The sequence below is a fragment of the Ceratotherium simum genome, chromosome 5, assembly GCF_057802395.1.
Source record: "Ceratotherium simum simum isolate JZ-2026a chromosome 5, ASM5780239v1, whole genome shotgun sequence".
Taxonomy (NCBI): domain Eukaryota; kingdom Metazoa; phylum Chordata; class Mammalia; order Perissodactyla; family Rhinocerotidae; genus Ceratotherium; species Ceratotherium simum.
This window is the reverse complement of record NC_141904.1, coordinates 51,911,462-51,937,948: the sequence shown is the minus strand read 5'-3', so window position 1 is coordinate 51,937,948 and position 26,487 is coordinate 51,911,462. Positions and strand designations below refer to the sequence as shown.

At 51.5% G+C, this 26,487-nt stretch overlaps 1 protein-coding gene across 4 annotated transcripts in view; it reads right to left on the bottom strand.

Moving 5' to 3' along the window:
* Window positions 1-16,634: 16,634 nt before the first annotated feature.
* The window catches only part of MAPKAPK3 (MAPK activated protein kinase 3), a 31,539-nt gene continuing 21,686 nt past the window's right edge, over window positions 16,635-26,487 (bottom strand). For 3 of the 4 annotated variants that reach the window (XM_087431087.1, XM_014792517.2, XM_014792525.2), the window contains exons 3-11: window positions 25,243-25,382; window positions 23,922-23,986; window positions 23,373-23,452; window positions 21,434-21,557; window positions 20,148-20,223; window positions 19,689-19,813; window positions 19,146-19,231; window positions 18,790-18,870; window positions 16,635-18,065 (exon numbers count right to left, since the gene is read on the bottom strand). In XM_087431087.1, the coding sequence (XP_087287213.1) occupies window positions 17,913-18,065; window positions 18,790-18,870; window positions 19,146-19,231; window positions 19,689-19,813; window positions 20,148-20,223; window positions 21,434-21,557; window positions 23,373-23,452; window positions 23,922-23,986; window positions 25,243-25,382 (930 nt within the window). In that variant the 3' untranslated portion in view covers window positions 16,635-17,912. The remainder of the gene's footprint in view (window positions 18,066-18,789; window positions 18,871-19,145; window positions 19,232-19,688; window positions 19,814-20,147; window positions 20,224-21,433; window positions 21,558-23,372; window positions 23,453-23,921; window positions 23,987-25,242; window positions 25,383-26,487) is intronic. The other variant, XM_087431088.1, reaches the window with a different exon arrangement.

The window sequence follows — 26,487 nt, the reverse complement described above, 5'->3', positions numbered from 1 at the left end:
GAGCAACTCTAAGAAATGGAGATTATTTTGTTCTCCAATTAGCAGTGAGGGTGATGGATCAGAATTTATAATATGCAGGCATGAATTATGGAACAATCAGAGAAGTGATCCTGATCCAGAAACCTGCCATGCCAGGTGTCATGGCAATTTTTCATGAGAACTCGTCACCAGGTGGCCCCTGCTGAAACCACAACCCGTACTTAGCCTACCCCAACCTCAACCTGTCACTCTAGGCAACTGCCAGCCTTTGGGCTTTTTCAAGTTTTAAGTGAACTAGGAACAGCGAATAGAGCTTGAAGGCTCTGGGTTCGTATCTAGCTCCAGACATTTTCCAGGTGGGTGATCCCAGGCAACTAGCTTAACCTCTCTGACCTCAGTTTCCTCTTCTGTCAAGTAGGAATAATAATGGCTTTTACATCAGGGATACTTAGGAGGATAATGCCTGCGAAGCACTCATCACAGAGCCTAGCACAGGGTAAATGTTCACTCAACATTAGAACCCCTCCGACTCACATTGCTTCCCAGAAATGCTGGGTCTTCTTACATTTGGGGAACCTGCCTCTCCCCCAGGCCAGCCTGTGAGAGCTGGTTCAGTCAGCCCCATTCAGCGGGGCTGGCCTCCTGTATCCGCCTCTCACCAGCCAGCGCTTAGCTCAGCACCAGCCCCTTCTCTCTATTTAACACGAAAAGGTATTGATTTCCCTGGGATATTTCCATGATGCAACACCCTTGAGAACCGCATATCCCATCAGTTCTCCTCCATGACCATCATATCTCCTGCTCGTAGCCAGTTTCCCTAGATCCACAGTGTCCTCAGCTGCCAAGGCTTAGATCTGTTTCATCTTGCACTGGTTTAAAGGTCAAACATGAATTTCTCCCTATTATTGTACTGTGTCTTGTCGCATAGACTCTCTCTGTTTCATGCATTAGTCACAGTCTTGCTATCAAATTAAATATTCCTTGGTGGTTATTTTTAGAGAAATCTTTTTCTAACACTATGTGGTGCAGTGATGTGTGTGCACCCACAGCTCTGAAATCCAGGCATTACCAGGTGGGCTCCAAATTGTGTGAGGGCTCTAATTCTTCTAGAAAGCAGCTGCCAGTGGGACAGTGGAGTTTGTAACCTGGCTCTGTCCGTGGAATGCCCTGCCCAGCCAAAAATAATTAATCCCCCAGGCCTTGAATGACCCAATCATTCATCAATCAGTCCAGTAAAGGCCCAAAGGAGGTTCTCAGCACAATTGTGAGTTAAGCAAGGCAAGTCTGTGCCATCCCAACCGCTTGTTTGGCTCTCTTATCATTCCTAGCACAATAGCAACAAGAGTAATTGTGCCCCCCACACCCTGCATCCCCATGGAAGCCTGCTCTCAGGAAAGTACCTGTTACTCTCCTGACTGAGGCCTGAGTGAATGACAGTGGTTACGTCCCTGCCTGCTCCCATAGAGTCTCCATCTATTCAGGCCGGTATTGAAAGAGAAATGAGGCCCTCAGAACAGAATTTCAGACTTAGCTGGGGTGGGTATGCACGGAGGAGGAGGGACTTACTAAGAGCGAGTCCTCTTTACCCATTTGGAGTCATTGTGAGGATAAGAAGCTCTGCATACCTTAGCCTTAAGGAGCTCATGATGGAGTTGAAGCAATAAAACCCACAGAAAGTGACTACATAATAATTCGACAGGATTCAGCACTTCTCCCTGGGGTATGAACTGGGGGTGGTGGATTTCTCATTCCCAAGCTCCCTTCCCTGTGCGGTCTCCATTGGCTATGATACCCCAGCCTCACTCACCCAGAGCAAGTGAGACGGGGGCAGAGAGGGAGTCACATAATTCTGGGCTCAGTTCACAGGCCTATTTGGCCTCACACTAAACTTCTTTCTCCCCCTAGCCTTCATCAAGGAAGACTGTGATGCTTTGGCCTCCATATGGATTTTTATTTCTGTACTTGTTCAGAAGTTGGATTGGGGAAAGGAGACTACCTATTGAGGGCCCTCTGTGAGAGCTCCTATAGACTATAAATGCCATGGACATTCAGGGCCAGGGAGGCCAAGTAGACCAGAAAAATCCTGGAAGGCTTGGCTCAGGAGGCAATGTCTCAGAGGTTGAGTTTGGTTGAACATAGCTCAGGAATAAAGGGGGGCACCCTTGATGGAGGTCTCGCAAACCAAGGCACAGAGAGAAGAAGCAGCAAAGACGTGTGAAAAGCAGCAACAAGGCCAGTGTGACCAGAGCCTGAGATTTCCTTAGGGAAGGTGGCAGGTGGATGGAGGCAGACAACAGAATTCCTAGCAGTCAGTAGAGACTACATTGGTCAATCAGTCAAGGTGTGTTTCCCACAGGCTCTGCCAGGTCCAGGGGAAGTGGTCGGGGGCAGAGTCGATGATGGCTTAGAGGAGAATATACAGGGCAGGCTGAGAAGCTGCTGTGACCATTCCATGCTTCCCTGATATCAGGATGTGGGTCTTTCTTGACCCACTGAAAACCGGGTAGCAGGGATTACTTGAGGCCTTCAGGAGGAAGAATGGGACCATGAAACCTGGCTGGTGGGGGAGTCAGGGACAGTCCAGGAAGACACAAGGTTTGACCTTGGATCACTGCAGTGGGTAAGGATGGCCCTGGCAGGGGCTGGTGAGCCATTGGGAGAGCCCACTAGGAAAGGGACAAATGCAGGTCACTTGATAGTATCTGCTCCTTCCCATAAGGGGAAATAGAACCAGTAAATGAACAAATGGGAAAATGAGCATCTGCTCTAACCGTCAAAGAAAGACAGATTGAAGCTACAATGAGATCCTGTCTTTGGCCCATCAAATAAAAAGAAAAATTTTAAACGACAGTGTACAGGCAGTTAGGAATATGAGAGTGGGCTGCCCCATGTAGTGTTTCTCAGTGGGGTGGGTCTAGTTGACCTCCCACCAGCAATATGGCAAGTGGGTATCACAAACCCCAAAAATGTTAGTTCTGTGAAAAAGAATCAAGGGAAAAAAGTTCCACTCACATAGATATTCAATGCAATACTGTCTATAAATATTGAAAGTAACCCAAATGACCACCACTAGGGGATGAAGTAATTGTACATGGGGCATTAACCCATGCAATTAATAACAACAATGAAAGCTATATATCAACATGGAGAATGTCTATTATGTAACATTCAGTGAAAAATAATCAGGCCCAAAACTCCATTCACAATGTGGTTATAATTATGCAAGAACAATTGCATGTAGAAATAAACCAAAGTAAAATATACCAAGAAGTAAACCTTTATCTCTTTTCTGCAATTTCCCAATGAGTTTGTGTTGCTTTTCTGACAAACTTACCCGTATAAAGCAGTGCAGCTTTCTCAGGAAAATAACCCACATAGGCAGGACATGGAGCTGGGCAGCACTGGCTGCCCTGCACTCTGGAGTCTACTCTCCCACCCTTCTCGTAGCTCATCCCTCCTGGTGATGAGCATGAAGGACTTTTTGAAGCTGGGTTCTCGTGATAGAGAGCCAGGGACAGTACTGGGCATGGATTCCTGTGCCTGCTTCATCCTCTCCTCTCTCCCCAGCCTGTCTGGTCTACTCATCCACCCTGGCTGGCCCAGGCCCTGACTTCCAGAAGACAGGGCCCATTTTTCTCTCTCCCCATGGCCAGTGAGGGCTTTGGTCCCTCAGCAGACACCTAGAGCTCCTCAAGGCTCCTCACTGGGTGCTTGGAGAAAGGCTGCCACTTCCCTTCACCGCGCTCACTGCCTCCACTTCCACTTCCATATCTTCAGCTCCCATGTCTCCAGTTGGGCTTCCAGTCCTATCACTCCACTGAAAAACCCGTGTTAAGGCCACTAAGGATGTCTGTGATGGAAATCTAATGGTTGTTTCTCTGTCTTTGTCCTACTTTTTCTGCTTAGCAGCATCCAACACAGAGACTTTTCTTGGAACATTTGCTTCAAGAGACTTCCAAAAAACTACTATTTTGGTTTTTCTCCTACCTCATTGTTCCCTCTCAGTTCCTTCATGTCTCCTCAACCTCTGCCCCAGAGTTAAGTCTCCTTTTCTTCATCTCCACATTCTCTCCTCTCTTGTCTGGTCCTGTGGTTTTGGATTCCATCTAAATCATGATGTCTCCCAAAAGCTGTGCCTCAAGCTTCATCACTCCAGCTGTCTCTTGACACTAGGGACGTCTAATAGTATCTTGAAATGAAAGTGGGCAAAGCCCCCCCCCCAAAGTCTCTTCATCTCAAGGACAGCCTCCATCTCCCCGGCAGCTCTAGGCAACACTTTAACACTCTAGCAGTCGTCCTTGGTGCCCCTTTCCTTCCCCTACATCCATGCACAATGAGTTCTATGACTCCAACTCCAGATACATCCCAGATCTCCCCTCATCCCAGGCCAAACTACCTCCTTCTCTCACAAGAATTCTGCAGCCTTCTTGTGGGTTTCCCTGCTTCCACTTTTGCCCCTACAATTCTTCCCAGGAAGCCAGAGGAATTCTTTTAAAGTGTAAATCTTAGTGTGTCATTCCTCCAGTCAAAAGAATGGCCTCCCAAGAAACAAAGCCTCAGCTACTTATTCAAACTTACTCTTCTCTCACCACTGCTGTTCTACACTGTATTAGAAGTCCCAGCCACTGCACAGGCAAGGAAAATAAAGGCATCAAGATTGGAAAGGAAGAAGTAAAGCTGTCATTATTCACCGATAACATTATTGTGAATGTAGAAAACTACTAGAGCTAAGTAAATGTAGCAATGTCACAGAAGATTAATACATAAAAATCAATTGTATTTTCATAAACTAGTAATAAACTATTGGGAAATTTAAAATTTTTTTTAATAATTTTATTTATTTATTTATTTTCCCCCAAAACCCCAGTAGATAGTTGTATGTCATAGCTGTACATCCTTCCAGTTGCTGCATGTGGGACACGGCCTCAGCATGGCCGGAGAAGCAGCACGTTGGTGCGCGCCCAGGATCCAAACCCGGGCCACCAGCAGTGGAGCACGCACATTCAACCACTAAGCCACAGGGCCAGCCCATTAAAATTTTTTAAATTCTACTTATAATAGCATCCCAAAATTAAAAATACTAGCAATTAATGTAATGCAAGATGTGCAAGACTATAAAATAATGCTAAGGAAAATTAAAGAAGACCCAAATAAATAGAAAGATATGCCAGGTTCCTGGATTGAATGTAATCAAGACAGTATAGTATTGGCAAATATTGACAACCAGGTGATCAATGGAAGAAAATAGAGTCCAGAACTAGACCCACAGGCATACAGTCAAGTGATTTTTTATAAGAGTGCCATAGCAATTCAACGAGGAAAGAAATGTTTATTTTTCTTCAAGAATGGTGCTGCCTAGATATCCATATAGAAAAATACAAATCTCAATCCTGGGCTTCCACCATACTCAAAAATCAATTACAGATGGATCATGGCCCCAAAAGTAAAACCTAAAATTATACAGATTCTGGGAAAAAAAAAAATAGAAGGATATGTTTGTGACCTTGGGGCAAGTAAAGATTTCTTAGAGACAACATACTCATAAAAGAAAAAAATGATAAATTGAACTTCCAAAAAACTAAAAACTCCTGCTCATCAAAAGCACCATTAAGACAATGAGAAGGTAAGCCATAATGTAAGAGAAAACGTTCCCTACACATACGTATGACAATGGACATGTATCCAGAATATATAAAGAACTCCTACAACTGAATAATAAAAAGGCAAACAACCCAACATTTGAAAATAAGCTAAAGACTTGAACAGATATATGAATGGCTCAAATAATCATAGGAAAAAGTCCTCCACATCGTTAATCATTAGGGAAATGCAAACTGAAACTACAATGAAATACCACTACACATCCATCAGAATAGCTAAGATAAAAAGGACTGATAACACCAAATGTTGATGAGGATATGGAGCAACCGAAAGTCTCATAAATTGCTGGTGGGAATGTAAAATGACACAACCACTCTTGAAATTTGGCAGCTTCTCAAAAAGTTAAACATACACTTAATGTTATGTCCAGAAATTTCACTTCTAGGTATTTACTAGCCATTTCAGTCTGAAGTATTTACCCAAAAGAAATAAAAGCATATATCCACAAGTCCAAAGACTTGTACATGAATGTTCATAGCAGCTTTTTTCATAATAGTCAAAAACTGGAACAACCCAATAAGCACCAAATTGTGGTATATTCATAAAATGGAATATTACTCAGCAATAAAAAAACAATAAAAAGGAAAGAACTAATAACACAACAACATAGATGAATCTCAAAAAGAAGCCAGACACAAAAAGCTACATACTTCCATCCTGTATTCATTCTATTTATATGAACTTCTTAGAATGGACAAAACTTACCTATGGTGATAGAAATCAGATCAGCATCCACAGTAGGGGGTTATTGGGAACTTTCTGAGGTGATGGAAATGTTATATATCCTGACTTGGATCCTGGTTACATGGGTATATTCATTAGTTTAAAATTATCTAAATTAATACTTAAGATTTCACTTTATATAAATTATACCTCAAAAACAAACTTTGGCAGCTGCTTATTCGACTGTAACAGTGGCCAGTTGACAAACCTATGGGCTGTTCTGAGAGCCCATCACAGACCCTATGCTACTCCTTATGGGAACCAAGGTGTAGATGTTTCCGTTGCTCTGGAGAGGTTGGATAAATCAGGCCTGGGAGCATACTGCTTGTATTTGATCTGATTCATTCATCAGATCCAAGCAAGGCTGTGGCTGCTGGGCTCAGAAATCCAGCCTGGAGAGTAGGAGTGGGTGTAGATCTGTGTTTGGGGAGATGGACCAAGACTGCCAGAGGATGAGGCTAGAACAGGGGACTGAAATCTGCCCTCCTTGGGCCTAGAACCAGGCAGTACCCTCAGCGTTTGTCTTGTGCTTGGAAGGTGGTCCTTGGCCCTCACCAAACCTGAAGCTTCCTCATCCCTGTCAACTGGTCCTGGGGGCAGAGGGTGGGAGACTAACTTCCCAACACCCAAGGCCTGAGGGATAACTCAAGTTCAGGAGCACATATGTCGCCTTTGGAGAAGAGGAATCCATCTCCTGCTCCCTCCACCTACTCTCTCCTGCCTCCAGGCTGGCTGGCATCCCAACGTTGTTTTCTCCTGGCTCCCTGGACCGCAAGCTCTTGACTATTAGAAACTCTTCTCGGTAAATGGCAGACCACCGTCACTGTCTGTACTGTAGAGGTCTTGGCCAGGCATAGGAGCCTCTGGACTCCTAGCTGGCCTAGCCCTCTCTGTCAGAGCAGATGCCACCTCCCCTTTATATCCTTCTCCCTTCATCACACCACTAATGGTCCAGAGCCCCCCACTCCCTCCAATTGAGTTGGAGTAACTCAACTCTTGGAGCAGCAGACTCTGGTTATGGCGTTTTCTCATATGTTCTCACATTGAATCTTCCCGAAAACCCTGTAAGCATCATTTTGGCCATTTTACAGGCAAGGAAACTGAGATTCCAAAGAGGGGAAGAGACTCGCTCAAGATGCAGCCAGCCCCAGAGCTCCAGGTGTTCCCTGACACCAAAACCCCTTTTCTATACTGGGAAAGAGCAGCAGCTGCAGTCTTTGAGGGGCTGAACTTCAACCTTCTGCAGAACCTGTAATAGGCAGTACCAGACCTAGGACCGTGACATCCATGGGGATAAGTCTGGAAGCTGTGGAAGATACTTTGAAGGAGAGGGCAGTGGAGGAGGCTTTCCTGCCCCAGCTCTACCTCTAGGATATGGCCTACTTTTTTTTTTTTTTTTTTGTGGGGAAGATCAGCACTGAGCTAACATCCATGCTAATCCTCCTCTTTTTGCTGAGGAAGACCGGCTCTGAGCTAACATCTATTGCCAATCCTCCTCCTTTTTTTTCCCCAAAGCCTCAGTAGATAGTTGTATGTCTTAGTTGCACATCCTTCTAGTTGCTGTATGTGAGACGCGGCCTCAGCATGGCCAGAGAAGCGGTGCGTTGGTGCACGACCGGGATCCGAACCTGGGCCACCAGTAGCGGAGCGCGTGCATTTAACCGCTAAGCCATGGGGCCGGCCCTGGCCTACATTTTTGAGCTCTTGTCTAGATGCAGAGAAAATCCCAAGGACTTCTTGAGCAGTGGGGGAAGTGACGATGGCCCTTGGTCCTGGCAACCACTGGCCAGTGAGAGACTACTAGGGTTGGCCAGCTGGGGCCAAGTTCCCCGAACTAGGCTGTAGCAGCATTACTCAAGGGACCTGTAGTAAATGTAAGTGCCATCCAAGCTGAGGCAGGTTCTCAAGGTGGAAGGTGCCCCTGGCCCTGTCAGGGAAGTTCTGACAGGGCCAGGGGCACCGTGGGGTCAAGAGACTAGCATGGGCTGTGGAGTCTGAGGAGACCTGGTTCATCAGGGGAGGTCTCAACTGGGAAATGGGTGAGAAGGGCACCCGCCTCTTAGGACTGCTGCCAGGGTTATATGAACGGAGGGTTCTAGCATCCATAATGTCCTCCTTCCAGGAGACAGCAAATCACAGGGCAGGGGCGACTCAAAGGGCTGACAGCGTGAGAATTGCTTGGCTTCCCTGGACAAAGACCTGGGGCTTGTTTAAGAATGCCCTAGGGAAGGCTTGTCAAGGAGAAGACTCTAACCAAGGGTGGGTGTGAACCACGGACTGATGGTGACTTGTACCCTCCAGGCCTCCAGGCTCTCTAGGCCCTGGCAGCCCAGCATCCCCAGCACCAGCCTCCCTCCACACCTTCCCTTCTCTCTGCCGTGGCAGAGCCCCTTATACCTGATCCCAGTGCCAAGCACTGATGCTCCCCTCACCCAAAGGCCTCTAGAAAGGAAACCCAAGGAAGCCTAATTAAGAGCCATGGAGGCCCTAAGCACAGTCACTGACAAAGTCCTATTTAGGAACAAGCAGAAAGAGAAAACAGCTCTGCAGAAGAAGGTGAGAGCCAGGAGGACTTGAGTGGGAACTCTGAGGCTACAGAAAGGAAGGTGGGCACACCAGCAGACAGGGAGGCTACACACGTAGGGGCAGGCAGTCTAGGCTGAGAGACTGGCTTCTGAGCCTCAGTTTTCTCCTTTATAAAATGGGAATTAAATGCAATAAGGCACTTTCCAGCTCTGACCTTCTCATATTCTATCTAGAGCCGCCCGCCCATCCCATCTGTGTTGACTTTCGCTGTTCCTGGATCCACTCCCATCCTTGGAGGGCTGGGTTTGGCCAGTCCAGGAGGGCACACACAAAGGCGAGAAAATGCAGAAGCTCAAAAAGCACCACTTTTCCCTCCATATAATTGGACTCTAAGGAGGAAACATCAGAACCCCTGAAGTTAGATCCCACAAGCTCTTCTAGGTCCCTCCAGTCATCATGCCCTCATTCCCACCCTCCCATCTCCAGGGAGCCTTCTTTTGTTCACAGCTCCACTATTAACCTTCTTTGTGACCTTGGATGAGTCAGCTGACTTCTGGCCACCTTCCTCCTAGAGGGCAGAACCTGGCTGCCTGCCCCTCCCCTAAACCTCATCCCACCCAATACATCTTTGCCTCCTCCAGGCAGCCCTCCCAGCTTCAGATGGGCAGGATTTATTCCATGAAATTAACTCTCTCAAGAAACCCACCTAACTACCAGAGCAACAGAGGGAAGAAAACCTTCCAAGGACAGGCCCTGAAGGGCAGGCATGGGAGGAGGGGTGCCTGTCCTGGGAAGAACACCTTGGGGTCCCCTCATCCCTTGGCAGTGCTCCCAGCCTAGTCCCCTGGCTTGCATTGACTCATGGGCTAGAAAAAGAAGAGCTTTGTCTCCTGCTGGCTGAGATTATGGTATATGACTATTGCTGAGAATCTCTGCATACCCCCCACCCCAGGATCTTACACCCAAGCATTCACATAACTCCAATAAGATTGAACCCCAGTTACAGGAGCTCACTAAGAGGAATTGACCCTCCTCTCTCCCAGGCCCAGAGGAGGCCCTGTCTCTATCTAGATCAGAATCTATCTCCAGACGTGTGTTATATCTTATTGCACCTTCTCAGTGTGGAAACAGACACGGCCACTGGCTTTGCTGATGTTAACAGCCCCAGTGTCCTTTATATCCACAGTTTAGTGGGTTCAATTTATTGCCAACAATTAGATATTAAAGCCGTCTCAGGAGCTGATGTTCCATCTATAGAGCTGAGGGCCAGGTGAGGGCTGATTTACATCTGGCCAGGCAGTCCTGAGCCCTAGGCCAGACCCTGTTCTGGGTGGTCAGTGGCAGAGCCTAGAGAAAGGCACTTCCAAAAAGCCCAATTTCCTGGGGCCCCGTAAGGCTGCCCACACACTCACTTCCATCCAAGAGAGGCTGGACCAGAACAGCACTCTCCAGGCATGTTGTGCTCATTTATGCTCCTCAGATATTCGAAGGTCTTTTCAGCCCCAGGGCCTTTGCACTTGCTATTCTCTCTGCCTGGGATGCCCTTCTTCCTGCTCGTATTACAGCCAACTTCTTATAGTTTATCCTCAGCTGAGTGTCCCCTTCTCAGAGACCTACCCTGACCCTCCTGTCCCTGCCTGTTATACCACTTTGGCTATGGGCTCTGTCATTAGAGAAGGAGTCCCATCTACTTAGCTTGCCCCAGCCCATAGCCCAGGGAGGCCTGCTCACGGTAGACACTCTGGGCCAGCCCATCCCCTCATCTGGCTGGTGTGGTGACCAGCTGTGTGCCCCACAATCCCTGGATCCTTTGATGACCCTTTGAGGAGGCATTATCTGGACCTGCCTGGCTGCCATTGGGCAGAGCCTCCTCTGCTTCACCTGTCAACTCCAGCAGCCCTGGCCAGCCCCACTGCACAGCCCACTCAGCCCTGGCCTGGCAGGGACCTTCCGAGAAGGAGCCCCAAGGGCTGGTGGGTAGCTCAATCAACAGGTTCTGACTGAGCTCTTCCCAGGGAGACAGCCTCCTTTCTCAAGGTTTTTAGCCTACAACTCAACAGTTCCCAGTATACCATCATACCCACAGTCTCTTGTGTGAGGTGACATTTTTCAGGACCTATGACATGCTGAGAGCTCTGCAGGGCATCGTGCCTTTTCACAGTCTCATAGTCCAGGGACAGGTGTCATGGTTCACATGTGCTAATGAGGAGATGGGCTCAGAGAAGTTAAGGGAGTTGTCCAAGGACACAGAGCAGAGCTGGGAGGGGATGGCAGGCTATGTGAGCTGGCCCAGGTTCCATCTCATCCACAGGGAAGTGCTCTGACCTTAAAGCATGCTGAGAGGTGCCTGGCACTCCCTGCTCAGGTTCAGGGGCCAGAGGTTATGGGAGGTTACCCCCAAGAGCCCTTCCTCTGGCAGCCAGGGGCAAAGAAGATCAGGGGAAGGGAGGGGCGGGTTTGTGACCCCTCCAGCCAGGCCAGGTCAGGGAAGGGGTCAGACCTGGTTGGGACTCTTTGGGCAGGGACAGCATTCCTATTAGGAAGGGGATTATAGAGCCCCATGCTCCTGAGTTCAGACCCTGGCCCTGCCACACCCCACATGTAGGAACCTGGGCACTTTATCCCCGTGCCACTCAAGCCTCAGTGACTTCGTCTGCAAGATGGGCATATCTCCTGCCTAGGAGGGCTAATGGAAGAACAGAAGTGTAAACGAGGCCTTGTACAAGATATTCCTGGCTCACTCTAGGTGCTCAAAACATGAGCTCCAATGTGTGACTGGAGCAGGCCAGGCCCAGAGCTGGGTAGCCCAGCCCCTCACTCACCTGGCCATTCCTTGGTGGGCCCTGAGACTGCCATCCAGCCCCAGCAGCCCAGGTGGGGAGACATGGCCCATGAGTCAAGGTCCCATCACCTGGAAGTGGAGCTGTGCTGGGGAGGGTCTGTGCACTGGGGGGCTACTCCAAGGGGGTAGCTGAAGGGCCTGCTTCACCACTGCACAGAGAATCTCTGCCAGGTCTATAGGCAGATTGGCTTGCTGGTCTCCCTGGCTTCCTGTGAACATAGATGAAGGCTGGGGTGGGGATGGGGGTATACTCTGCTTTATCCACATTGCCCCTGCAGCAGAGGCAGGTTTTGGGGGATAAGGCAGGCTCCCCAATGCCTCCTCATCCCCATCACCTCCTCTTTGCCCCAACTTTCTCTGAACTCCCCACCAGAAAAAGGAAAGCAAGCCTGCATAAGAGAGCCATGACCACCCAGTCGTCTCTATTCCCTTTGTTAGCACTCAGTTGCAGCCCATCAGACAGTGCAGGAGGGTGTTCCCTGCCTGTCCCCAAGGAGTCTGGACTCTCTGAGGGCAGGGACAGACGGAGAAAGGACAATCTTGTAGCCAGTTTGCCACGTCAGAGCCCAGTCATGGACGTCAGCAAGCTACTTAGCCACTCTGAGCCTTGGTTTCCCATCTGTAAAATGGGATCATAATGCCCACCTGCAGGATTTGAGATAAATTTTGTTAAGTGTCTAGTTCAGTGGTCCACAAACTTTTTTTTAAGCACATAAACTCTTGTTGAAATTAAATCTCAGGAGAAACTCCAATATACAGATAGCTCTGTTGGAAGCAGGGGTGGAGGGCCCTAGGATTCCTCAACCACATTCTGAGGGTCTAGGGGGTCCAATGTGAAAAGATCTGGCCCCCGACAACCAACTCTGGAGCCACCTGAAAATGTCACAGCAGCAAGAGGAGGTGGATAGATTGTTTGACAAACTAGCATCAAAATCTGGGTATATCTTCAGGGGAGGCAAATGTGGATGTGGGGAGGGGGGAATGCATCCGCCATACATGAGATTGCCCTGGGAAACTAAGAGGAGAAGCTGCCACCAGATGCCCACTGTCTCACCCCTGAGTTCCCACCCTGACTTCCTACAGGAGATGGGATGAGGAAATGAGAGACCTCCTTGCCATAGCTGCCTCTCATCCAATAAACATACTTGTTTTCTGTTCTTCACACAGATACATCCCATTCCTGCTTCCTCACCTTGCCTCACCCCATACCTGCCAGCTGGAATGCCGTTTTCCCAAATCTTTGTCTATCCAAATCTGGCTTGCCTTTCAAATTTACATGTCACCACCTCTGGGAAGCCTTCTATGATTCTCCCCAGCCAAAAGAAGCATTCCTTCCTCTGACCTCCTCCAGCAAAAAGAGCAGCAGCTAAGAGCTTGGGGCTCAGTTTCTCCATCCGTTAAGATGGGAATGTGAGGACTAAGTGAGATTCCATGTAAAGCCCCAGCACAGTCCTGGCACACAGAAGGTACTCAGTAAATGGCAGCTGTTCATTATGAGGTTGTGATCTCCCCCTCTACCCAGGCAGGACCACAGCTCCCTCAGGCTCTGGCACACAGTAGGCATCTACTGAATGCTCATCTGGGTGACCAGCAGGTGGCCCCACACCCCAATTAACCTGCCCTAACCAGCTGCTGAGCTCCAGGAAATTGGTTCCCTTGAGTCACTGGCTGCCTTCTCCTGGCCAGGGGAAAGGGAGAGAGGGCAGAACTGGCAGAGTCTTGGCTTCTTGATGTGTCACCTAGCAGACACTTGGGCTGCACTAGTGACCAAGGCCTTTGGGCTTGGCCACCCCTCTCCCCTTCTCCACTGAAACCTTGCCCACTCTTGTGAGGATTACTCTCATTTAAGAGATAAGAAAACTGAGGCCCCTACCAAAAATAAAATTAAAAAAGAAAAGAAAAAAACGAAAACTGAGGCCCAGCAAAGTACATGAGACCATAGAGCATTCTCACAATTCATCAACTGGTAGAAGCATGTCTGCCAAGGATGACAGAAGGATCTGGCCTTGATTAATCAATGTCTCATTTTACTGATGGGGAGCCTTAAAAAGTGGAACAGCCTTGCCCAAGGCCTCATGTAAACCAAAGCTCAAATCTCCTGGCTCTAAACTAAATAACCAACCCTACCCCAACCCACACACAGGGTGGGAGGTGGGCTTCCCAGACCCTTGCTGCCTGCTGGCCTCCATTCCAAGGAGTGAACATGCTGGCTGCCCAGAAGGACAAAGGGAAGAATTTTATCCTGGGTCTGGGGCAGCTGTGAGCTGTGATGCAAAGGCTCAGCACAAGGCAGCCAGTTCCAAAGACAGGTCCTGTGTCCCTTCCCATGCCTGCCAGTGAGCGGGAGTTTCAAGCAGGCCTGGAAGCATTGAGACCCCTGCAGAGGTTGCGGCAAGCTGCATTTTGAGGCTCAATTCTGACACTGCAGTGGAAGGGCTGAATCGAGGGCGGAGAGGGGCTGGTGTGGAATAGCAATGAGCCAGGCCGCTAGAAGCCAGCCAGCACCAGGTTTACAAGACAGAAAACTCGGCTGTCAGCCGGGTCAGGGGGAACATCACTGGAAAGAAATGTCACACACACATGCACTCACACATGTGTATTTACCTCTTATGGATTCTTTTTTTTTTCTTTTTTTGAGGAAGATTAGCCCTGAGCTGACATCCGATGTCAATCCTCCTCTTTTTGCTGAGGAAGATTGGCCCTGGGCTAACATCCCTGCCCATCTTCCACTACTTTATATGGGACGCTGCCACAGCATGGCCTGACAAGCAGTGCGTCGGCACGCGCCTAGGATCCGAACCTGTGAACCCTGGGCCGCCGAAGCGGAGTGTGGGCACTTAACCGCTACGCCACCGGGCTGGCCCCTCTTATGGATTTTTTATTGAAAGCTCCCAGGGAGGCTCCACGGAGCCCATGCAAATGCCTGTGTCTGAACAGGCGGATGTGAACGTGTGGCTATTTGGCTTCTTAGCTCACCTGATACCAACTGATTGTCAGCAATTTGCTCCCATCTCACAGACAGCCACACTGAGGCCCTGGCTTGTGAGAGCTGTACCTGATGCCAGAGATCAAGGGGCCAGGATCTAGGTTGGACTTGTTGCTGGGCCAGGCTCCTCATGGGATGTTAGAAGTGTGCAAGCAGATGTGGGAGATAGGGGGTAACTACTTCTGCTCCCCCACCCCCACCGGGTCCCTACCTAGTCATAGGAAGGTTCATGCCCCTCCCCCACAACAGCGATGGGCTGAATATGGCCAATAAGAATCCTTCCCTGGGACTGGCATGTGACATCTGAGCAGGTGCCTCCCTCTGGGGCTGCTGCACCTGTCATCTTGCATGTGAAGAAGGCTGTGCAGGAGGAAAATCCAGGCCAGCCCCAGGGAGAAGCACAGACAGGCAGAGCTGAAGGGTGCAGAGTCCCTCTGTCCCTAAGGCCCTGGTCTCTGCAGTTCTGCCTTCAATCCTATAACTTATAACCTATCAGGCACTCTCCCTAGCCACTGAGGTGCATAAATTCTCTCTTTAGTTTAAACTGCCCCATAACATCTCCTTCTCAAGCCACTTCCTTCCTTCATAGACCATATCAAGCCTGTGATTCAACACTTATTTGTGTGATATTTTGTCCTCCCTCCTGAGTGCCTGCCTGGCACCCAACACAGGTCTCAGGCACAGTGGTGCTCAGTAGCCAAGTGAAGGAGTCTGTCTTCTCTCCTGCAGCTTTGTCACCAGACTGTATCTGCCTTTGCATCTGGCCAGCATTTCACTGGACAGAGTACACGATGAGGGTTGGTGTGAACCACAGGCTTGGTGAGGCCCCCAGAATTCATCTGGGGAGCCCAAGGGGCCTTCAGAAGAGTTGGCCCCTCTCTTTAAAGCCCAGGGCTGGAACCGAGGCCCAGGAATCCATATGATGCTGCTCTAGAGAGCAGGCCCTTGGGAGTGAGACCCCATGGATAGAGAAGGCCTAATTTTCTGGGTAGAAAGTCCCAGAGGTAGATTTGGGGCTGGATTGCTCTTCTCTTGAGCAACTTTAAGTACTTCTGTCCTTCCTGATAGCTAAGGATGCTGGGGTGGCAAATGGGTGTTGGATACTAATTATGCATCAGGCACCCCACTAAGTACTTCACACACATCATCTACCCAGCTCCCCTAGATGATTCTACAGGGTGGGCACTATCATCCCCACTACACGGTTGAGGAAATTGAGGTAGGAAAGTTGGGGGACTTATCCAATGTCGCCAGGCTAGAAAGCAGCCCATCTCAGGAGTGTGTGCCTGTCCCTGCCTTCTAACATCTCCACACCCTCCCCCACACCCTGAGGGGAAGTGGGTGGAGGAGGGAGCACTGTGGGTGCCAGATGAGCTCTGGAAAACTGGGAGGTTTTGAGATAGGAACTGGGGGAACATGCGAGTCAGGACCCCCCTCGAGGCTGCCCACAAGGGCTCCTGAGGGCTCAGAGTGCTCTGTTGCCGGAGTAGTCAAAAGACAGTCTCCAGCATCCCACCCCACCCCTCCCCGACATTCTTGCTGCCAAATGAAATCTGGCAGCTTCTGAAAATAGCTCAGTGCTGCAGCAGGCACTCTGCCCGCCCTTCAGCAGGCTGGCATGCAGCTGGGGGTGGCCACTGTAGGCAGACACTGGTGCACGCGGGGCGGGGGGTGGGTGTCACACACACAGTGCACCAGCGCAGCACAGAGCCGGGGGCATGGGGCAGCTGCCATCCCTCAGCTCCTCTGACCTTTCCACACCTGGCAAGGCCACAGTGGCCCTGGACTCAGCCTGGCATGTTTACCAGGCCGGAGGCATCCTCTCAAGGAGGGGTTAAATCACTAGTGGGTGTGAACAGCTGCCCTTGGGCCACTTTTGTCCACTCATGTAGACAAAGAGAAACCCAGGAGGCAGGGGAAAATGCCAAAATGGTGTTTATTGATATCTGGATGTAAAATTCAGCAGTGTTGTCCTATCTGACACAGTCTGGGGTTTCCCAGCCAGTGAGAGAGGGGTCAGGAACCAGGAACCTGGCTGGGTGTCAGGCACTTGTCAGGCCCATATCAGGCACTCAGCACCCAGAGGCTACCCTGGGCAGTGGGGGGGGGCTGGGTAAGCCTGGACCAGCAAGGAAGGGACCCTCTCTACTCTGACTCAGGCTGAAGACTGGACCAGACCTAAGCATCAGTCAGCAGCCTCAGGTCTGACCCAGAATATAGAAAGAGACCCGTGATTAATGGGGAGCCTCTTGGCCCTGCCCCCTGCCATCCACTCTCACAAAAATACACCAGGAGACAGCCCCTGCCGTCTACCAGGACAGGGTGGAGGATGAACCATTATGGAGTCCTGCTTGGGATCCAGTGAGCAGGTGGGGACAGGAGAACTGTACTGGCTTTTGTCACAGTGACATTTTCCAAAGTAGAAAAGGATTAAAAACTCCTCCCACCCTCAGTTGAGATGAGAGGCCACTCTTTGGGTAGGGGTTAGGTAGTAACAGGATGGCTGGGCCCAGGGACTCCGTGGAGGGAGAGCTCCAAGGGCCCTGTGGGATGGGGTTGCAGCAAGACAGGGCTGAACCACTCAGAAGGCAGGCAGACTGACCCTGCAGCCTCAAGGAGACCAAAGAGCAGGGAGTTTGAGACGGGCAAGCAGTGTAAGGGAGACCATCCTCCCTGAGAAAGCAGAGGCGGACCCTCAATTGCCCCTTCTCCCTCCCTTGCTCACTCACTCAGCATTCACAGACAGAAACTCTGTCCCTGGTCACCATGGCAACCAATGGCCAGATGCCTTTCCCAAGGCCAGGCCCATTTGCCCACGGCGAGGGTGTGGAGGGGGAGTGTTGGGGGGGTGTACTCCATGGAAGGAGGGAAGCCCAGCCATAACTCCTAGTGGCCTGGAAGTCTAATGCTGTGCCCCAGGGTAGGACTGAGCCCTGGCTCACTCAGGCCACTCTGGCCAAAGGGGCTGTAACTGCAGCAGGTGGTTCCCTGGCCCCCAGGCTCTGGCCCTTCTCTGGGTCTCTGGAGGAGATTTGGGGTCATGGTCTCCCATCTTGAAGTTCCAAGAGATACATTAAAAGACAACAAAATCATCCTTTTGTTAAAAAAATGACCCTGGGTGCTGTGGGTCAGGGCCTCAGCACACTCCAGTCTGTCCCCCAGGCTGAGAGGCTGACTCCTCCAACGCCCCGTGAGCTACTGGTTGTTGCAGCCCTGTGAGGCCGAGGAGCCGACTCCCTGCTTCTTTCTCCGCTTGTTGAGGAGCCGGTTGTTAGAGGTCTTCAAGTCCTTGATCTTCACCTGGTCGTAGTCCACTCGCATGGTTGCCAGAGCACTGGTCATCTCCTCCTGGGGACAGGTGTGGGGGAGGTCAGGATGTACTGACCTCAAGAGCCATCACCCTCCTGCCTGGGCAGTTGCTTAGCAATGTCAGTGACAACCTTTGCTGCCCAAGTGCCCACTGTGTGCCCAGCACTGGGCTTATCCCTTTGAGTCACATAATCCTCACTACAGTCCTTTGTTGTGGACACTGAGTTTATCCGCTAAGACACAGAACGGATAGTGACTCCCTGGGACCGCACCAAGGGTAGACAGGGACCTGGATCAATGTTACCTGCTCAGAACCACAAGGCCTGCAGGGAAGGCCATCTTGTTGGATACCCAAGGCACTGGGGCCTGAAGATTGTACCCTGGGTGCCCTAGGGCTCTGAGCTTCTGCTCCATATGCTCAAACCTGGCCTCTGCTGAGCCTAAAACCAGGCTGACCACCCTCCCAAATGTCGTAGATTATAAGAGGGGTTATGGCCAAAGCTTGTGGCCAAAGCCCCTTCAATAAGCCCCTGGCTCAAAGCCCCCCGTCATTGAGGGAGTGAGTCAGGAGCACCACTCTGAATGGGGTAGTGCAGTCCAATGCTCTGAGTGCCATGGCTGGACAACTGGTGCAGTCATTGACACCCTGTGCTCCAGGTATGAGGGAGGGGCCAAAGCCCCAAGTTCTGGGTAGCCACTGTCTTGGAATCCCTTTTTCTAAAACCCTGGAACCTGCAGGGAGACTGAGGCAGAGTCCACCCACCTTGACTTCATCCCAGTGGTCTTTGTCTTCCTGTAGCACTCGGGCCGTGTGAAGTGGGGTCTGTGGCACCACAATTGATTGCTGGAAGGAGCCCCAAGCCCATGGATTAGAACCTGCAGGCACCTGGGACAGCACTGGCTTCCCCAACCACTCTCTTACTCCCAGTCTCAGATGAGGAAACCGAGGCTCAGAGAGATAAAAGGGGACTGCCTGGAGCAGTGGTAAAGTCAGGGTGTAGGTGGGGCACTACCACACATCTCTGGCCCGTGCCAGGGCCTCCAGAGCCATCAGCCTCCTGCTTGGCAGCCCTGCTCCAGTTCACCACCCTGCCCATCCCAGGATGAGGAGGTGCTCACATTGATCCAGGGATGGTTCATGAACTGCGTGATGGTCAGCCTCTCTGTGGGGTCCGTCTTCAGCAGGAGGCGGATCAGCTGCTTGGCTAGGGAAGCGAGGGGAGTAGTGAGGTTGCAGAGTTCTTCAAAGCCAGTTGTCCCCCCATCTCTCCACACAGACCACAAGCTCTGCATATGCTCCCAAATTCCTAACCCACAGAAACAATGAGCTGGTCACTGTTTCTTGTTTTAAGCCACTAAGTATTTGGGGTGATCTGTTAAGCAGCAATAGATAACTGACACAGGGCAGAGTTGTTTGTGGTGCCCAAGGGGAAAATAAGAATGAGGGACAGGAGTTAGAGGAAGTTTTGAGGAGGCAAGTTTTGAGCCCATTTGGCAGATATAGAAACTGAGGTTCAAAAAGATTAGGTGACTTGTCCATACAGCTGGGATGTGGAGGAGCCAGGATTTGAACACAAATCAGTTTGACACCAAAGTGGTATCTCCCAGAATGAAGGCTGATGGTGTTCAGTGGGGCAAGCTGGGGCAGAGAGGTTCACTCACCATCATCAGAGACCTCTGACCACTCAGGATTCGGGAAGCCATACTGGCCCAGGCGGATCCTCCTCTTCATCCCTGGGGAGATGGCCTGGCCCGTGTTGGAGTAGAAGGGTGGGAAGCCGCATAGGCTGGGGAAGGGCAGAGGTCATTCGGCCAGGTGTGGGGGCAGCATCAGAGTGGACCCATTCTCCTCCCCAAGTCCCTGACTAGGGAGACAGCCAGCCAGACACCATAGGAATAATACCAGCCCTCTGGACTCCCGGGCTCATCCCAGGAATGCCAACTGCCCTTGGCATGGGGAGGCCTTCAGGCAGCCTGAAGGAGGGGTGTCCCATGATCAGAAGGGAAGGGCAGCCTGCATGAGGAGTGACCTGCTCAAGCTCCTCACCAAGGTTGTGTGGGGAGCAGAAGTGGAACTGAGGGTACATGGAGGGTGCAGGAGGTAGAGGCGGTGGTACTCACAGGATGTACATGATGACGCCCAGGGACCACATGTCGCATGACTTGTCATACTTCTCTGGGCCCAGGACCTCAGGAGCTACCATGGCAGAGGGCACAGGAGGGCTCTCAGCCCCAAGGGTCTTGGAGCCCAGGCAGAAGCCTGAAGCCTGAGCAAGGTGGGGAGCAGGTGCCCAGACTTGGGGGGAGTAGGGGGGCAGACCAGACTGGTGTCTGGCACTTTCTGGGAAGGCAGCATGTGTGTGAAGTTGGGGAGGAAAAATAGCTCCCGGAAAAAATAAACTCGCTTTTAGGCTGGGCTGTAAGAAATGATAGCCTTCTAGTTCCTTTGGGCCAGACTCAGCCTTGGTGAGGGAGGAGAGGGAGAGAAGGCCAGTCTGGGGCTTAGTGGGGTCCTTCCATAGGCAAGAGGGCCTCAGCCCACCAGCTGCCCTGGGTCCCTTGCCTCCCTGGTCACACAGCCTAGGTCACAGGCAAGGAGGGGCCAGGGCCAGGGCTCTGGGTTCCACTGTCAGCTTGGCTACCATTCCATGGGGCCTTGGTCTGGTCTTCCCGTCTGTGCAATGAGATGGGTAGGCCAGAAGATTTCTAAGTCGAAATACTACAAAACATACCCTGGTAAAAGGAGTGCCATTTCAGCTGTCTTAGGGGGCTTCCCACCCCTTAAACAGTTCTCTTGGAAGGCCTCTCCTGAGGGAGAAGAGCCCTCTGTAAGGGGAGTCATCACCCCACTCAGGTAAGGGGCACTTTCAGCAGGGGCTTTTCCAGGTCTGGAGGCTGCCCACTTACAAGGGAGCAGGGAGCTTTTCCAGGAAGCATGAGTATGTGCACACTCCCAAGTCCCATCCATGCTCTGGCCTATGGGACCCTCTCCCACAAGGCAGGTGGCTGGTGCCCTGTATCCTTCTAATGTAGGAGGAAGGGCCTGCCCACTTTCTGAATACGAATCCCGGGAAGATAAAAACTGGAGAAAAACAACCATGGTTGGGCTCCGTCCTGAGCTGATGGCAGCCTTTTATCACGTATATATTTAGAGCTGCCGTGATGTCATTCAGCTCACAGGCCATAGCCAGAATTTTCCTGGATCTATTTTTCAAAAGCAGAAGCTGAAGTCTGGGAGAATATTTTTGCAGCCTCCGGCCCCCCACGTCACCACCTCCACGCAGACAGTGCCCCCCTCCCTCCTTACTGGGCTTTAACCCTTTGGCTCCTGCAACCCACTGGCTGCCCCACAACACAGCAAGGTCCAGTGCGGGAAGGGAGGTACAAACCATGTCCCAAGGACTCACCCACATAATAGGGAGTGTAGCAGGGTGTCTGCAGGGCATTTTGGGTGGTCTCCTTGGCAAAGCCAAAGTCAGTGAGCTTGAGTATTGCATCTTTCTCCTTGGATGTGTAGAGCAGGTTTTCAGGCTGGGCCAGGAAGAAAAAACATTGGTCTGGAGTTAGGCACCACGTGGGGGCAGAGTCCCAAGGTGATCTTCAGCCAGACTTCCTCCCCCTCTTGCCCTAATCGATGCAGGAACAGCCAGGTCCATCTCGTTAAAAAGACCTGGGCCTTGGCCACCAACAACATGGGCCAAATATGCAAGACCAAGGTGGCTGGGAGGTGATACCTCCTTTCACAAAGGGGAAACTGAGGCAGGTGTTCAGCCAAGTCTGTGAATAACCAAGTGCCACAGAGAGTCCAGGGGCAGGAACTTCTGAAACTGAGTTGGTGATGCTGCCATGAAATGCCAAAATGAGGGTTCTGGGGGAAGGTACGCTGCTCATGAGCCAGTGTTGCCAAGTACACGTTCTGTAACCAACCCAGAATGAGCCAGCAGAGCATCCCCACCTGAGGTTGCTCAGGGAGACGGCCCCCACTGCCTAGGCCCCAGGAACTGCACAGAGGCAGTTCTTCCTGGTTGCAGAGCACAGAGAGGCCTGAGGGATGAGGGCAGCGGGGAGGTCTGCATGGAGGAGGCAGCCTTGAAGCTGGTTTTTAATAAATGGGTAGACCTAAACCCACAGAGAGGAGCAGGAGGGACCCCCAAAGAGAGCTGGGGTAGAAGGATGGTGTGTTGGATGGAGTTCCAGTCTGGGAACCAGTGAAAGCTATTCCTCAGGTTCTTATGACAATCTGACCTTGGATTGGGATAAAAACAGGGAAGCAGGTTTAGTCTACGCAAGAGAAAATCTCCTCTGCAGAAGGCTTTTCTCTCCTTGGGAAAAAAAGGAAGCCAGGACCAAAATAAAGCAAGGGTTCAGAAGGTGAGTCTGTCGTGGCTCCACGTGTATCCAAAATCAAAGGATAACTGGATGGTTTGGCAGTGCTCAGCCAGAGGAAGGACGACCTGATGTAGCAGCTAGACCCTCAACTCTCCTCTGCCCAGTCTCAGGGGAAATAAGCCTAGGGAGATAATGCTCTTAAGTCTGAGGCAGAGGGCCCAGGAATTATAGACTCTGCTCTGATGGTGGCTGGCACGAACATGCATGTGTATGCGGGGCTGCCCCAGTTTGCATTTCATCCATCTGATCCTGATGACCTCTAGGACCCAGTCTTCCCTGGATAGGAAATTTGGAGAGCTGAGCCTCGAGAACAGCTCTGAAGCCCATCCACTGAAATGGCAAGCAGGCCCAGCAACTGGGACTACCTCTGCTCCTTCTTCCTTGCCTCCCAGCAAATGGCTTCTTTCCCTTAAAATGCTGGTGTTAGAGGGCTTAATCTATTGAAACTATGGCTGTTACTTCACAGAAGCCCCAACAGTGTCAGGCAGCCCCTGTCTGAGGCCTGGCACATTACATGTTCACAAAAATCCTTGCTGAATAAACAAATGAATGAATGACTCCCAGTGCAGCAACTGCAGCCTTGGGCAAAACACTTAATCTCTGAGCCTCGGTTTCCTCATCTGTAAAATGGGTAATGGCACATATCTCACAAGGTTAGGTGAGGATTAAATGAGATGCTTGTCAGGGCCTACTGGCTTGAGGTAGGCACTCAGTTATTCTTATGGCTTTTGGGATTACATAATGTTTGAAGGAAACAAGGAGACTCATCTGGCAAGAGCAGAATGAGTATGCTAGAACATCGGAGAAGAGGCTGAGAAGAGCAGTCTGGGCCAGGAGGCAGAAGCCTTGAGTGCCAACCAAGAAACCTGGCCTCCATCTAGTGGGTGCTGGGAGCCACCAGGAATTGTAGATGGTACTCCCTTCCCGGGTCCCCCAACCTGGGTCCTGGAGCCTTACTTTGACGTCTCTGTGGGCGATGTTCTGGCTGTGCAGGAACTGGATGGCGGTGCCAATATCTCGCATGATCTCTGCAGCTTCTGCAGACACAGACAGAGGAGGGGGTCAGTGATGCCAGTCAAAAGTCATGCAGCTTGGGGATCTCCTCTCTATCATCCCCCGTGGGATAGCATAAGATGGTGACAGCACTCCTGCCACCAAAGACCCCCATCCCATACCCCCACTCTAGTCACCTAGTCTCCTCTGGGGATGCCCTCAGCCCACCTGGACCTCTTTTCTCAGGCCTGGGTACCTCTCCCCAGCTCAACTGCTGGTTGGCACAAAGAGGCTTTGAGGCTTCCATCCCAAGGCCATCAAGAGTCCATCTCGGACAAGGTGTCACAGACTTACAAAACCCCTTGGTGTATGAACACTCTGTCCCATCCTCTCTTGTTCAGCTGGGAAGACTGAGGCACAGAGAGGAGCAGGGCCTTGCCCGGCATCACACAGCAACTCTGTATGATCTGTCTCAGCCTGAATGCCCCCACTGGTCCAGCTGCATGCACATACCTCTCTCAGTGAAAGCCTGGTCGCCACGCTCCTGAATCCTGCTGAACAACTCACCTCCTTCCATGCTGTAAGAGAAGGTGACTATAAGCAGGGAGGGGGAGAATGAGGACTCAACCTGCCCCTGCCCTGAATCATGGGCCCAGGCCTCAGGCCCTGCTGCTCTTTCCCTGGGGAACAGTCACTGTCAGCCTCTGTGTGCCTTGCAGAGCCTGGTGCATGGAGGGTTGTCAGCTTGGGTGGGTTGAGCTGAACTCTTAGAACTAGAGAAGGGTGGTGGGCTCAGATCTTACCAGGGAGCCCCTGTGTTCCCAGTGGCACTGCCCCACCTGGCTGAGGCTTGGGCAGCCCCACCCCAATCCAAGTCTCAATTTCCCCAAATGAGGAATGACATGTCAATTACTGTCATCGTGACCACTGTTTTCTGAGCACCTACTATGTGCTGTGCCCTGGACAAACCCTTTGTGTGCACTGCTGTGTGACCCTGGGCTGGTCCCTTCACCTCTCTGTGCCTCAGCTTCCTCTTTTGTAAAATGGAGATTATGGCATCAACCTCACAGAGTTATGAAGATTGAATAAGCAATCACATGGAGCACTTAGACTAGAGTCAAGCACAGGGTGAATGCTACATTAAGATCTTCCTCCACATTTTACATGGGAGTTACAAAGATTCAGAGAGGTTAACAGCTGCCCAAGGTCACACAGCTAGTGGGTAGCAGAGCCAGGATCTGAACCCCAAATCTGACTCAAGAGCTGCTGACCGGTAGGGTGAGGGGAGGACTTGAATGGCAGATGGGGAGGAAATGGAGGCCCAGACACAGGACCCAGGATCTGAGGAAGGCTAGGGCTGAGCCACAGAGCTATAGGAGAAGCCCAGGGTGAAGGAGGCCACTGGCTCCTGGTTCTAGGCCCTGATCACACAGCATCTGGTGGGACCATGGGAGCACAAACCTGGGTAGGAAGGAGAAAGCTGAGGGGACTATGTATGTCCCTCTCTTCCCCATATCTTCCCCCACCCACATTCAGGGCTTGGCGGCCTTCTCTGACAGCTCTTCCAGCCCATCCTCACAAAGTGGAAATCACACCCAGGGAGGCCATATTAGAGCCCCTGTAGCTTCCTTCCCACCCTTGTGGGAATGCCCTCATGGCCAGCTGCACAGCTCCATGCACAGGGCCTGCAGCTGTCCCCACCCCTACCCCTCAGGGGCTGAGGTGCCTCTCGGAGCTGCTATGTGAAGAACAGAGAGGGCTCCTGGAAGAATGGCGGGAACCTGGAGGCCACAGAGGTCGCAGTGAGGAGCCAAGGCAGGGTGGGCCAGCATACCATTCCATGACGATGAGGAGACAGCGCTTGCTGTGATGCATGTTCTCATACACGTCCAGGATGCGCACAATGTGGGGGCCACCAGAGGCCTGCCAGTGGTGGTCCACCTCCTGCCGGGCCTTGGGGCTGTCATACAGGAGCTGAGGGCAGGTGGGCATAGAAAGCATCAGGCTCATAGCCCACTTCCCCAGCAGCCACCCAGATAGTGCCACTGCCCTCACTTTGCAGATAAGGACATGTAAGCTCAGAGAGGACTGTGACCTGCTCAAGGTCACCCAGCTTATGAAGGGCAGAATGAGGATTTGAATCCAGGTTTTCCTGACTTGTGGTCCAATAAGCCTCTGGACTTGACTGAGGGTCAGCCTTAAGCAGCTTGGTCATTAGCTCAGGGAGGCCCTGGGAGGTGGCTGACAGCTTGGAAGGGCTCAGAGGCCACAGAAACCCCTGCCCCCCTCCCCAGGGAAAGCAACTGAAATGGAAATTGAGTTTTGTAGTCAAATCACATATCAACTGTGGGACCCCAGGCCAGGGGCCACACGCGCCTTGAGCCTCATTTTTCCAATGGGATGGCCCAAGGGTTGTGGACCCAGAGGTAGAATTTAGGAGCAGAGAGCACCCTAGTTGAGGGAGGTGATGGCCTGGTGGAATGAGATCTAGGTTTAGAACTGAATTCCTCCAATGACTCGGTGCGACCTCAGGTGAACACTGACAGCTTCAAGCCGCAGCCCACAGCTCTGTAAAATGGAGTAACAATGGAGTCATCCCCACAGAATGCATCACAGCAAGCCAGGCAGCAGGTGGGCGGGCGTCAGAATCCTTGCTCAGGTTAACTCAGCCCTGAGCTATGGCTGCCAACCGTAAGGCCAATCACCAGAAATGAGCAAGGCTCTGGAGTAGTTCTGCTCAGAGGAGGTGTAGGGGGAGGAAGAGAAGTCAGCGTGCAGGGGGAGGAGGCCCAGAATGGGGAGAGCAGGGACAAGCCATCCCCAGGCAGGGCTGCTTGCCCAAGGCCTAGCCACATTTGTTTCCTAGTTGAGCTGGGGTAAGGACTAGGGTTGATACCCAAGATTGGGGCTCAGATTGCTCAGCACCACAGGACCCTGGGCCACCCCTGGGCAGGATGGTTTCCCCTCTGCCAGGGCACTCTGTGGGTCTGGCTCTGGGACCAAGCTCTCTAGGCGAAGGTAAACTGGGGCGGGGAGGAAGGCAGTGGGCTCTCACATCTGCTGCCCCTTTGCTGTTAGC